The sequence below is a fragment of the Sus scrofa genome, chromosome 8, assembly GCF_000003025.6.
Source record: "Sus scrofa isolate TJ Tabasco breed Duroc chromosome 8, Sscrofa11.1, whole genome shotgun sequence".
Lineage (NCBI taxonomy): Eukaryota > Metazoa > Chordata > Mammalia > Artiodactyla > Suidae > Sus > Sus scrofa.
The window spans coordinates 31,804,457-31,819,090 of NC_010450.4; the positions used below are offsets into that span (position 1 = coordinate 31,804,457).

General features: G+C 42.2%; 1 protein-coding gene across 3 annotated transcripts in view; it reads left to right on the top strand.

Moving 5' to 3' along the window:
- The window catches only part of NSUN7 (NOP2/Sun RNA methyltransferase family member 7), a 110,134-nt gene continuing 101,055 nt past the window's right edge, over positions 5,556-14,634 (top strand). Inside the window, exons 1-2 of one of the 3 annotated variants that reach the window (XM_021101136.1) lie at positions 5,556-5,701; positions 6,508-6,912. In XM_021101136.1, the coding sequence (XP_020956795.1) occupies positions 6,600-6,912 (313 nt within the window). In that variant the 5' untranslated portion in view covers positions 5,556-5,701; positions 6,508-6,599. The other 2 variants (XM_003356901.4, XM_005666617.2) reach the window with 2 other exon arrangements.

Genomic DNA, 14,634 nt, shown 5'->3' on the forward strand with positions numbered 1-14,634 from the left:
TTGTACAGTGTTCACTGAGATTTGATATGCTTCCCTCTAGTCCTCCTCTCCAAAACTTTAAGTCCACAATGAGCCAATAAACCAGGAATAAGAGGTAAAGAGATAGGATTACACCCATGATTAGAGTAAATAGTAACCACAACTAACTCACAACTGTTGGCCTAAACTTTACTTTGGGGATAGACTCTCATTAAATCCTGTTTTCAATACAGTGAATTGTCACTTACATGATCTATCACTAAAAAAACAAACCAAGAGCTCCTCAAATTATATTTTGAAAGATAATGGTATTTTAAAGTTTTAGTCAGCTTTTACTTCATATTTTCAGCAGATTGTACCGTGTACTGTGTGATGCATAATAAAATATATCACAACCCCTAAGACACCTTCAAATTTATAATCTTCAGTGCATGTATATGTGTGTGAAAGAGTGTTTTGCTCTTCCTGGGAATATAATAAAGCATCTGGGAATAAAAAGATATATAATAAAATGTAAAAGATCTAATACAACTATTTTAGAGTGTGATATTCAGGTTGTGTGAGTAGAATGATGGCAGAAGGAGGGGGAATACAGAGATGCGCATAAATATATAAAATAAAAATTGAAGGGTGACAAAATGCAAGTATGTCCATCCACTAATTTCTTGAGGGCAAGGTCCCTGACCATTTCCATACAATTTTTTTAACTTCCAGAGTTGAGCATAGTTTGAGGTACGTGGTAAGACTTTAACATATACCTGTTAAATTAATAAATGCATGCACATATGCATGCACAAAATGTTACAGGAGGAGTTCCCGTGGTGGCGCAGTGGTTAACGAATCCGACAAGGAACCATGAGGTTGCAGGTTCGATCCCTGCCCTTGCTCAGTGGGTTAATGATCCGACGTTGCCGTGAGCTGTGGTGTAGGTTGCAGATGCGGCTCGGATCCTGTGTTGCTGTGGCTCTGGCGTAGGCCAGTGGCTACAGCTCCGATTCAACCCCTAGCCTGGGAACCTCCATATGCCGCGGAAGCGGCCCAAGAGATAGCAACAACAACAACAACAACAACAACAAAAAAGACAAAAAGACAAAAAAAAAAAAATGTTACAGGAACATAGAGCAAGGAACACATGACACTGAGAATAATGGAAGTGAGTGAATTGGTGAGTGATGGGGTCAAGGGTTAGAGGTTTGTAGCAGGTTGCTACAAATAGTTCCCCAATATCCTTTTCCCCCTTCTTTTCCAGTAATAGTTCCCTTGATTTCTAGCTAGACACGTTTACCAACACTCTTTGCAGCTAGGTATGTCATGTGACTAAACTCTGGCCAGCAGAATGTGAGCAAAAGTTATGTGTGCATCTTTCAGGTCAGGTCCTTGAAAGTAATAGGTATGTCCTCCCTTTCCTCTTTATTCCAATAACCACTGACTGGAAACCCACATAGTGGTAGGATATCTTGGACTAAGCTGACAAGGGGAAACCCTTTAGATGCAGCCTAGAACAGGAGTCTGGGCCCTAATGATCTTGCGGAGGAGAGCCACAGTGCCAACGGGACTTTTATTTTTGACCCTACCTGAGGCATGTGGAAGTTCCCAGGCCAGGGGTCAAACCCATGCCACATTTGCAGCATGTACCACGGCTGCAGCAACTCCAGCTCCTTAACCCTCTTTGCCAACCAGGAACTTCTGTCAATAGGACTTTATGTGAGAAATACATTTTTGTTTTACTGAAGCCGGTAGTTATTTTGAGTCTCTGTTGCAGAGGTTAAACTTACATCCTGTCAACTTAAAGAATATGTACAACCTAAAAGTTGAGAGTTAAGTTTTATTTGGGGCCAAATGAGGACTATAGCCCAGGAGGTGGCATTTTAGATAACTCTGACATACCTCTCCAAAGAGGTAGGTGGGTTTGGGGGGTGGATGTCAGCATAAGCGTGATTTTGGTAAAGGGGGAGGTACATGCAACCAAGCACATACTTTACAGAAGGGCACTACTAGTCTTGTGATGGTTACTGCTAGTCACGAGGAGCAGATTTGAAGGATTTTAGTGCTTTTCTAGATATAACAGGATGCCAGAACTGGGCTCATAAAATTTTCTCCTAAAAGTATCTATCTAAAGACCTGTTCTGCCAGTTTTCCCAGAGCACAGATCTCCTACTCCTGAGTTCCACCTTGAGCTCCTTTCAAGGGCTGTCGAGGGTCAGCAGCTGCAGGCTCATGATTCAATCTTTGTAGAGGCAAATGACAAGTGCCAATCTCCAGTTCACAATCCTAATACAAGTGTCAGGAAGGCTTTTATAAAAAGCAATGCTAGGGAGCTCCAGTTGTGGCTTAGCAGAAACAATCCAACTAGTATCCATGAGGATGTGGGTTCAATCCCTGGCCTCGCTCAGTGGGTTAAGGATCCGAACTTGCCTCGAGCTGTGGTGCAGGCTGCATGTGCGGTTCTGATCTGGCATTGCTGTGGCTGTGGCAAAGGCCAGCAGCTGTAGCTCTGACCTGACCCCTAGCCTGGGAACCTCCATATGTTGCGGGTGTGGCCCTAAAATGACGGTGTAAATAAATAAATAAATAAGTGATGCTGGAGTTCCTGTCGTGGCCCAGTGGTTGGCGAATCCGACTAGGAACCATGAGGTTGCTGGTTCAATCCCTGGCCTCACTCAGTGGGTTAAGGATCTGGCGTTGCTGTGAGCTGTGGTGTAGGTTGCAGACGCAGCGAGGATCCCACGTTACTATGGCTGTGGCGTACGCCGGGGGCTACAGCTCTAATTAGACCCCTAGCCTGGGAACCTCCATATGCTGCAGGTGTGGCCCTAGAAACGACAACAACAACAACAACAACAACAAAAGCGATGCTTACATTGAGTTTCAAATATTGAATAATACTTTACCAGGTAAACAAAAGGGGAAGGAACTTCAAAACTGACAGAATAGCATGTATAAAGATAAAGAAGTTTAAGGAGTGACTTTAGGATGGCAAGCAATGAAGCTTCAAAGGCAGACAAAGGCCAAATAACAGAAGACCCTGTGGGCCTTGCTGAAACAGGGCTTTTTTTTTTTCCTGGTAGACAAGAAGACACTGTATGGAAGGTGTGCTGGAACATGGAAAGAAGATTAAAGTTGCACAACTCATATCTAAAATAAGCTGGGAGGAGTTCCTGCTGTGGCGCAGTGGTTAACGAATCTGACTAGGAACCATGAGGTTGCGGGTTCGGTCCCTGCCCTTGCTCAGTGGGTTAAGGATCCGGCGTTGCCGTGAGCTGTGGTGTAGGTTGCAGACGCGGCTCGGATCCCGCGTTGCTGTGGCTCTGGCGTAGGCCGGTGGCTACTGCTCCGATTGGACCCCTAGCCTGGGAACCTCCATATGCCGGGGGAGCAGCGCAAGAAATAGCAACAACAACAACAACAAAAGACAAAAAGACAAAAAGACAAAAAGACAAAAAAAATAAAATAAAATAAAATAAGCTGGGAAAATTACTCTGTTTTGTAGGAGAGGGAACAGAATCCAGAAGCTGCAGAACTTTTCCAAGTCAGGGACAAGTAGAATTAGAACCAGTAGTCTTTGATTTAGACCTAAGTTTTTCCAACTGTGTGGTCTTTGGGCTGACTGCATCAAAATCACTTGGGTTACCTGCTAAAACTGTAAATTCCTGGGTCCTGTTCCAGATCTACTCAGAATCCCTGGTGGTAGGTTCTAGGAATTTGCATTTTTAACAAGGGTTTCAGGTGCTTGAAAGTTGAAGACCACTGTACCAGTCTACCTCAAAAATCTCTCTTAACAGTTCATAAACAAGCCAAGTACACAGGTTTTACTAATCCAGTATGAGCCCTTCAGATGCTAGTTCAGCAGATTAGCTTTCTCTGTAATTTCCTACCTTCTCAGATTTAAAGAAGCTACTTCATAAATAAAATGCGGAAAGGAAGAACTAACAATTATTGTGCTACTATTTTCCAGACACTCTTGATACATATCATCCCATTAAATCCTCACAAACATCCTCGAAGGCAGGCATTACTAAACAACTGAGGCTAATGGATAAGGACTTGCCTAAGGTTGTACATATACAAGTTTATCAAATGCCAAAGTCTATCCCTTCCTGTTTAACATAATGAGGAAGGACTAGAGAACCCAATTTAGAATTCCTAAGTGACCATAACTGATTTTAGTTATGTAAATTATGTTTATTTTCCAGATTGGACCACTTTTACAAAGTAATTGAACAAAATCTGAGATTCCTAACCAGTAGCCAATAGTTATTTAACACAAGTATATTTAGCATGCTTCTTGCAAGATTTTCATATGACTTTGATCTCAGTCCAGAATGAAGAACTTCACTCAACTTGCAGGTTTTGGTTTTTGCCTTATAGAGAAAATGGAGGGTTTTTTTTCTTTTAAATAGATGTTAGCATCTATTTTACTGATTTTTAAAATGACTTGATGATTTTTTTCCCACTTAAAACCTGAAACGATTTGTCAAGTTCCACAATCCAATGCCTGTTTCTATTTTAACAAAGACTTTTCTAACCTAGGCAAGAAATGTGAAGCACATGCATGTTACATTTCATTGCCTGACCTTTATCATCCACATTTGCATTAGTTCATTGAATTTTACTGCAAGAAAAGGTCAAGTGCATCCAAGAGGGCTCTAGATATTCCAACTGGCTTTAATATCATTAGACCTATTGAAATCTGCTGGGAGTTCCCATCCTGGCGCAGCCGAAACGAAACCAGCTAGGAATCATGAGGTTGCCAGTTTGATTCCTGGCCTCTCTCAGTGGGTTAAGGATCTGGCCTTGCTGTGAGCTGCAGTGTAGGTCGCAGACAAGGCTCAGATCTGGCATGGCTGTGGCTGTGGCATAGGCAGGCAGCTACAGCTCTGATTAGACCCCTAGCCTGGGAACCTCCATATGCCATGGGTGAAGCCCTAAAAGAACAAAAGACAAAAAAAAAAAAAAAAAAAAGAAATCTGCTGAAGGAGTTTCGAAGTAGCAATAGAAACGGTATAAAGAGAAAAATCTTTTCCTTTCCTTTTCAGTTTTAGAATATGCACTTTGGAGATAAAACAAGTTAAAAGGCTATCAATGAAGTGTTTAAAATGCACATAAATTCAACAGAAAATTTAAATCTCAGCCATTTGGGTTTTTTTTTCTAGAAATCAAGAAAATATTTTTCTACTACCTTTAAAAGTGAGCACAGCTGATTTTTCTTTGATGCATTAGGATGCAGACTTGGCTCCAGGGCTTTCAAAACTTAAAATAGTCATATTAAAACCTTTGGGTAAGTTTATACACATTCCCAGTTCCAATCTATAATTTGAAGGGTGGAGTGAATTCGATCATTTGTAGGCCCATTTCGGCAACATCCTTCTTTAAAGGCAATTCCTGGCAAGGAGGGTTGCAGTCTTACGTTGGCCAAGATCTTTACATAACTTTCTCTGTAAGGGTCTAACGTGATACCTATTGTTCTAAAAAGCATGAAAAGAGAGTCGACTCGTCTCTTTTTCTCCATTTCTTCAGTAGTTCTACATTCATCTGCTTCAACATTTCCAGCTCCCGGCTACGCTGGGTGTTGTCTAGCGATACAAAATTCCTGCTTTCAAGGAGACCGCAGGGGACATGTAGGGGAAAGGGAGCCACTTGTTACTCTGGGGAAGTCGAGGACCCTCCGGACGGCGCGGCACGAGGGAGCAAGGGACCTTCGACCGGAGGAGGGCCGGCACAGGTGCTCTGAGAGGAGGGAAGAGCAATCCGCAGAGAGAAAAGAGGCTCTGGTCAAATCCCGCGGGAACTGCCCTCGGGCGGCCCGTCTCCCCCTTCCCCCAGTTATTGGTTGCCTGGACACCCCGGCCCTGGGCGGGTCGACTGCAAGAGGCGGGGGTGGCTTACCTTCCCTCGGCCTGAGGCGGCGGGCCCACGGGCCCCGTGCTCCACCCCACTGCGCCGCAGCGTCCGTGACCGGCGACCGCGCGCGCGAAGGCGAAGCCCTGAGGCGCCGTTCTCCCTCCGGGAACCGGAGCGAAGCGAGTGCCGGGGGGCGCGACGCCCCTGCCTCGATCCCGGCAGGTGGGAGAGGCTCATTTGAACCAAACTGCCTGCACCGGCCGCCGCAGCAGCCCCGCGGTCCCGGGGGTGCCGAGGGCTCAGTTTCAGACCCCAGCCCCCGGTGCCACGAGTGCTGCGGCTGCCGTGTCTCTTTCCCCAAAGCCCCGGGGAACATCCGCCCTCCGGGGTAAGGACGGACTGGCGGGAGCCAGGGAGGGGGCGCCTAGGGGCCCCGGACGCGGCTCGCTGGGGAGCTTTGCTCCCAAACGGGCCTCGGCGAAAGTCTCTAGTTGCTGCGGAGGAGGCTCCTGAGCCCTCTCCCTTTGTGAGAGTGTGGAAGTTTCGTTGGGGCTTGCCCAGCTCGAAGTATGGGATGCTCGGGTCGGCCAGTAAACGGTACCTTTAAGGCCATAAGGGATCTTTAAGGCTTCACGATGTAGTCCTGCAGAAATAGTCATTTACCGAGATAACGTTTTCTTTTCACAGAGACGATGCTCAAGGTACAAGGAACACCATTTTCTGGAACATCTGAATTGTAAGTTCAAGCTTGAGTAACCGACGACCGTCAAGGGGCAAACATGTTTAACTCCGCAAGTGAACAGGAGTTTTTCGAAGAAAAAACTACGGAGGAGATCTCCCAACTCGCTTCCCTGGCACTGTCAGGTGGCACAGTAGCCAGCGAAAGAAACTCAGTTGGTTTACCCGAAAAAACTGGCTATCCGGACTCCGTTTACATTATGGCAGCGAACATTTTTCAGGGCATTCGATCCGAAAAGTCACCAGAGAAAGTCTTAATAAAGTACGGGAGTGAACCCCTGCGGTCCTTCACCGAGTCTGAGGATGAATTCTTACAGCGTTTGTCCTACGAGCTGGCTTTCAGTGCCCTGAAGTGTGAGTAGTACCAGTTTTGACCATCAGCCCTGAAAGAAAATAGAGAATATGTGGGGTGCAGCCCTCTCCCCGTCCCCCTCATATTCTCCAGATTTTGTTTTTAGGTTTATGAATCTCTTTGGTCATTTGAAAATGTCAAGGCATTAGGGGAGTTTCCAGTAAAACAAGCTCTTTCAGGCCACAAGTGTTTTTCCCCATGCCTAGCACCCGTGTTTGGACCTTCCATGGGTCAAAATCAAATCAATTTGGAGTTCCTGGTGGCTCAGCGGCTTAAGGATCTGGCATTGTCACTCTTGTGACTTGGGTTACAGGAGTGGCTCAGGTTCAACCCCTGGTCCGGGAACTTATGCACACATGAGCTCTGCCAAAACAAATGAACAAACCAACAGTACCAACCTCAATTAAGATGATTCCATGTGGGGCCATTTGATTTAATTTTGGAAGCTTGTAAATTTATTCCTTCAAACTTCTGTAGAAGTCCCTTTTCTAATTTGCCTCCAGAATTGGAAGTATAGTGTACTGTTTCAGATTCCCTCAAAGGTGGGTAATTATCAACTTCCCAGTGTGGAGTTAGCTCTAGTACAGAACCAACTGTTTGTTACTATGAGAGCAGACAGAGGGTGTGAAGACATCTGTTTTTGTACTGGCTATAAACTATAATACAATATAAACTATAAAGTTTACCTTGGTTTGTATATTGACTGTTTGTTCCAGAAGGGAGTTCCTGTTGTGGCTCAGTGGTAACCAACTGGGCTAGTATCCATGAGGTTTGGGGTTGGATCCCTGGCCTCACACAGTGGCTTAAGAATCTGGCGTGGCTATGGTGTATGCCAGCTACAGCTCTGATTTGACCCCTAGCCTGAGAGCTTCCATATGCTGCAGGTGTGGCCCTAAAAAGCAAGAAAAAAAAGTTCCAGAAACATTTGAAGTATTAGCATGGCTGAAATGGTGAGCGAGCTTCCTAAAGGGACACCTAGAAAGGCCATCACTTATTTGCATGTATTTCTTTCTTTCTTTCTTTCTTTTTTCTTTTTTTTTTTTGGTCTTTTTGCCATTTCTTGGGCTGCTTCCACGGCATATGGAGGTTCCCAGGCTAGGGGTCGAATCAGAGCTGTAGCCGCCAGCCTACGCCACAGCCACAGCAACGCGAGATCCAAGCCCAGTCTTCGACCTACACCACAGCTCACGGCAACACTGGAACCTTAACCCACTGAGCAAGGGCAGGGATTGAACCTAAGTCCTCATGGATATTAATTGGGTTTGTTAACTGCTGAGCTCCGACAGAAACTCCCCAAAATATCCATTTTTATAAGTTCAAATTCTAAGATGAAGTGTCTTTCGTTGTTTACTTGGCACAAAATTATTTCTTCTTAATGATAATATCTTGCTTTAAATTGCCATCTGAATAATTTCTGAATGTTCATATGGAATATAACCAGAATTCTTAAATGGAAAGGGTTTCCAAGATAATTAAGAACCTGATGTTTTGCTTTAAAATATTGTAGGCTCTTACACGCTTCACTTTTATCTTTTGTATTATCAGTGTTCTATCAATACTTCACATGTAATATTTTGTAAACTCACATCAGGCTTGTACAATATAGCAGGGAATCATGGCTCAGAAAAGAAGTCAGAATTCTCTAAGGAGAATAAGAGTGGTAAAGTGGAAAAGATTAATATACAAACCAAAGAGAGCTTGAGTAGTGATCTCTTTTATTCATGAATTTATGAACACATAATTAGATCATATTATCATATCTTTAGAAAGAAGTATAAAAAGAAGAAAAATCTCCTAATTATATAAATGTTGTCTTTTGTCTTTTTGTCTTTTGTTGTTGTTGTTGTTGTTGTTGCTATTTCTTGGGCCGCTCCCGCGGCATATGGAGGTTCCCAGGCTAGGGGTTGAATCGGAGCTGTAGCCACCAGCCTACGCCAGAGGCACAGCAACGCAGGATCCGAGTCGCGTCTGCAACCTACACCACAGCTCACGGCAACGCCGGATCATTAACCCACTGAGCAAGGGCAGGGACCGAACCTGCAACCTCATGGTTCCTAGTCGGATTCGTTAACCACTGCGCCACGACGGGAACTCCCTAATTATATAAATGTTAAGTGTATTTTTTTGGTTGTGCATTATGTTTTTCAGTTTATTTATTTACCCCTTTGTTGATGTCCTTTGTATATAAGGTCTTTCAAAGCAGAGAGTGTATTTATCTGAGTAACATTTTAAAGTTTTAAAGAGAGCTTAGAGAAGTGTTTTTTGAAATGATGACCACTAGTTCCACTCTGCTAAATAACTGCAAGGACAATTTTCTGCTAAAGAAGTTAATGTGGAGTAACCTATCCCTATTAAGTTTGACTTCTCTCAGTGAAATACTAGTAGTTAATTTATTTTTTAAAAGAATCTCTGGATGTTTCAAGGACTACTAAGCAAAAACCAGCAAAATGATTTCTTAAAAAGTAAATGAATGACCAACTCAATAAGAAAAAAAGTTGAGGAAAGTGCTGTTCCTGAAATTGTTGATCTTATTCCTGACTTAATTCTTTCTCCAACATCTCTAGGTGTATATAGTAATTGATGAATTCTTCGTCCAAGGAGATTGGACTGTGGCATTATCCTGGTCATTTCATAATCATGTAATCTGTCAGTGAAAAACCTAGCAAGTACTTAGTGTATGGTCTGGTTATGGCTTTGAGAATTAGTAATTGTAGTCAGGAATCGCCAAGACCACCATTAGCCTCAGTGATTCACTGGAAGGACTTAGATAACCCAGCAAAGCCGTTATACTCATGGTTACAGTTTATTACAATAAAAGGAGAAAGATTGAGATCACCAGAAAAAGGTAAACAGGACAAAGTCTAGAAGAGACCAGGTACAAGTTTCTTATTGTCCTTTATCAATGTAGTCTTATGGATAGTGCTTAATTCTCCCAGTAGCAATGTATGACAACCTCAGTGAAGGCTGTCACATTTCCATCTTCACACAGATAAAATACCCCATGGACCTATAATTATAAGAGGCATTTTTTTTTTTTTGTATTGAAATATGGTAGATTTACAATGTTCTGTTAGTTTCAGGTGTACAGCTAAGTAATTCAGTTATTTTTTTCAGATTATATTCCATTATAAGTTATTATAAGATATTGAATATAGTTTCCTGTGCTATACAGTAAATCTTTGTTGCTTGTCTATTTTATGTAGAGTAGGTTATATCTGTTAATCCCATACTCTTAATTTGTTCCTTTTTCTCCCTTTGGTACTATAAGTTCATTTTGCTTATTTTTTATAATGATTTTTATTTTTTCCATTGAGCTGGTTTACAGTGTTCTGTCAATTTTCTACTGTACTGCAAGGTGACCCAGTCACACATACATGTATACATTCTTTTTTCTCACATTATCATGTGCCATCATAAGTGATAGATATAGTTCCAAGTGCTATACAGCAGGATCTCATTGCTTATCCATTCCAAAGGCAATACTTTGCATCTATTAACCCCCAATTCCCAGTCCATCCCACTCCCTCCCATCCCCCTTGGCAACCACAAGTCTGTTCTCCATGATTTTCTCTTCTGTGGAAAGGTTCATTTGTGCTGTATATTAGATTCCAGATATGTGATATCATATGGTATTTGTCTTTCTCTTTTTGACTTGACTTCATGTAGTATGAGAGTCTCTCTTTCCATCCATGTTGCTGCAAATGGCATTATTTTGTTCTTTTTTATGGCTGAGTAGTATTACATTATGTATTTATATCACATCTTCTTAATCCAATCATCTGTTGATGGACATCTAGGTTGTGTCCATGTCTTTGCTATTGTGAATAGTGCTGCAGTGAACATGCAGATGCATGTGTCTTTTTTGAGGAAAGTTTTGTCTGGATATATGCCCAAGAGTGGGATTGCTGGGTCATATGATAGCTTTATGTATAGTGTTCTAAGGTATCTCCATACTGTTTTCCATAGTATAAGTTCATTTTATATGTCTGTGAATCTGTTTCTATTTTGTATATAGATTCATTTGTATTACTTTTAGATTCCATATAAAAATGATATCCTGTAATATTTGTCTTTCATTTACTTAACTAAGCACAATGTTCTCTATGTCCGTTCATGTTTCTGCAAATGATATTTCATTCATTTTTTTTTAAATTTTGTCTTTTTAGGGCTAGACCCACAGCATATGTAAGTTCCCAGGCTAGGAGTCAAATCCAAGCTATAGCTGCTGGTCTATGCCACAGGATCTGAGTGGTGTCTGTGACTTATGCACACAGCTCAAGGCAAAGCTGGATCCTTACTCCACTGACTGAGGCTAGGGTTTGAACCCACATCCTCGTGGATACTAGTTGGATTTGTTACCACTGAGCCACAACAGGAACTCCCAATATTTCATTCTTTTTTAACGGCTAAGTAGTAATTTCACTGTGTATATATACTACATTTTTTTTTTTAAGCAAGTGAAGTCTGTATTAAAGAAAAGCAAATAGCTCCCAGGGTTGCTGGGAGGGGGAGAAGAGCCCCCTTCTCTATTGTTCTGCAGGGATTTTTATCTCTTAAAGATGAGGGGGGGCCCTAACATGGGATCCAGAAAGATGTTTTCTCCTATTGGCCTTGTTCAATTACCCATATCAGTCCTTGTCCAGTAGGGTCTTAGGGGTGGAAATGTCCCGTGAATCTCATAGTTTCTTTTCCCTCTTCTTCCCGTAAATGGAATCACAGGGGATTAGGGATTAATGTCCATCTGGACGTAGGTACACTCCCTATAGTAAACAAAGCAGCCAATCATCTGTTGCTGGACACTTTAGTTGTTTCCTGTCTTGACCATTCTAAATATTGCTGCTATGAACATTGGAGTACATGCATCTTTTTGTTTGTTTTAACGGAATGAATTTTATTACATTTATACTTGTGTAATGATCATCACAACAACCCAATTTTACAGCATTTCCATCCCAAACTCCCAGCCTATCCTTGCCCCCTGCCAGCCTGTCTCCTTTGGAAGCCCTGAGTTTTTCAAAGTCTATGAAAAACTGTTCTGCAAAGAAGTTCATTGTATCCTTTTTCAGTTATTTTATTTTATTTTTTGTCTTTTTTGCCTTTTCTAGGGCTCCTCCCATGGCATGTGGAGGTTCCCAGTCTAAGGGTCTAATCAGAATTGTAGCCACCAGCCTACACCAGAGCCACAGCAACGCAGGATCCGAGCTGCATCTGCAACCTACACCACAGCTCATGGCAATGCCAGATCCTTAACCCACTGAGCAAGGCCAAGGATCGAACCTGCGTCCTCATGGTTCCTAGTCGGATTCATTAACCACTGTGCCACGATGGGAACTCTGTGTCCTTTTTTTAGATTCCACATATAAGTGATAGCATATCACTGACTAATTTCACTTAGCATGATAATTTCTAAGTCCATCCGTGTTGCTGCAAATGCCATTATTTCATTCCTTTTTGTGGCTGAGTCATAGTCCATTGTGTATAGGTACCACATCTTATCCACTCTTTTGTCAGTGGACATTTAGGTTGCTTCCATGTCTTGGCTATTGTATGTAGTGCTGCAGTGAACATTGGAGTACATGTATCTTTTTGAGGCATGCTTTGTTCTGGATAGATGCCCAGTAGTGGGATTGCTGAATCAAATGGTAATTCTATTTTCAGTTTTTTGAGGATTCTCCATACTGTTTTCCTTAGTGGTTGCATCAATTTTCATTCCCACCAACAATGTAAGAGGGTTTCCCTTTCTCCGCACCCTCTCCAGCATTTAGGTGTTTGTAGACTTTTTTGATAATGGCCATTCTAGCTGGTGTTAATGTGGTACCTCATAGTAGTTTTTATTTGCATTTCTCTGATAATTAGTGATGTTGAACAAATTTTCATGTGTTTTTTTGGCCATCTGTATGTCGTCTTTGGAGAATTGTCTGTTTAGATCTTTTGCCCATTTTTTGATGGGGTTGTTTATGTTTAGGTATTGAGCTGCTGGAGGTGTTTATAAATTTTGGAGATAAATTCCTATCAGTTGCTTCATTTGCAAATATCTTCTCCCATTCTGCGGGTTGTCTCTTTGTTTTGTTTAGGGTTTCCTTTGCTGTGCAAAAAACTTAAGTTTAATTAAGTCCCATTAGTTTATTTTTGTTTTTATTGTTGTTACTCTAGGAGTTATATGTGAGAAGATATTGCTGTGGTTTATGTCAGAGAGTGTTTGGCCTCTGTTTTCCTCTAAGGGTTTTATGGTATCAGGTCTCATATTTAGGTCTGTAGTCATTTTGAGTTTATTTTTGTGTATGGTGTTAGGTGTGTTCTAATTTCATTCTTTTACATGTAGCTGTCCAGTTTTCCCAGCCCAATTTACTGAAGGGACTGTCTTTTCTCCATTGTATATTCTTACCTCCTTTGTCATAGATTAGTTGACTATAGGTGCAGGGGTTTAATTCTGGGCTGTCTATGCTGTTCCACTGATTTATGTTTCTGTTTTTGTGCCAGTACCATATGGAATTGATGACTGTACCTTTGTGTATAGTCTGAAGTCAGGGAGCCTGATTCCTTCAGCTCCATTTTTCTTTCTCAGGATGGCTTTGGATATTCTGGGTCTTTTATGTTTCCAAACAAACTTTGAGATATTTTGTTCTAGTTCTGTAAAAAATGTCCTTGGTAATTTGATATGGATTGCATTGAATCTATAGATTTCCTTGGGTAGTATAGTCATTTTGACAATATTGGTTCTTCCAGTCCAAGAGCATTGTATGTCTTTCTATCTGTTTGTGTCATCTTTGATTTCTTTCATCAGTGTCTTATAGGTTTCAGAGTATAGACCCACAGCATATGGTGGTTCTCAGGCTAGGGGTCAAATCAGAGCTATAACTGCTGGCCTACACCACAGCCACAGCAATTTGGGATCTGAGCAATGTCTGCAACCTACACCACAGCTCACAGCAACACGGGATCCTTAGTCAGATTTGTTTCCTCTGAGCCATAACAGGAACCCTGGTATTTGATTCTTTTTGATGAGATGGCAAATGGGATTGTTTCCCTAATTTCTCTTTCTGATCTTTCATTGTTAGTATAGAAAAATTCAGTCAGTTTCTGTGTATTAATTTTATGTCCTGTGACTTTGCCAAATTCTTTGATGAGCTCTAACAGTTTTCTGGTAGCATCTTTAAGATTTTTCTAGGTATAGTATCATGTCTTTTGCAAACAGTGATAGGATAGTTTTACTTCTTCCTTTCCAATTTGAATTCCTTTTATTTTTTTCTTCTCTGCTGTGGCTAGAACTTCCTGATAGGAGGGACTGGTGCTTGCCCACTGGTAGATGGAGCTGATTCTTATCCCCCTGGTGGGTGGGGCTTTGTCTCTGGGTGAGATTAGAGGTGGTTGTGTGCCAGGGGGTCTTTAGATAGCCTGTTTGCTGATAGGTAGGGCTGGGTTCCCACCTGGATTATTGTTTGTCTGGGGCCTCTCAGCCCTAATGGGTAGAAACAGATTTTTCCAAAATGGCCACATCCAGAGGTGCACATGCTAATAATTATTCCCAAGACCTTTGCCTCCAGTGTCCTTCCCCCCAAATGAGCCACAGTCACACCCATTTTTCCCAGGAGATCCTCCAAGAACTGCTGGCAGGTCTGGCCCAGATTCCTATGGAGATTCTGCTTTGCCCTGGGACCCAGGGCATGTGAGAAAGCCTGTGTGCACCTTTCAAGAATGGAGTCTGTGTTTCCTGCACACAAGCT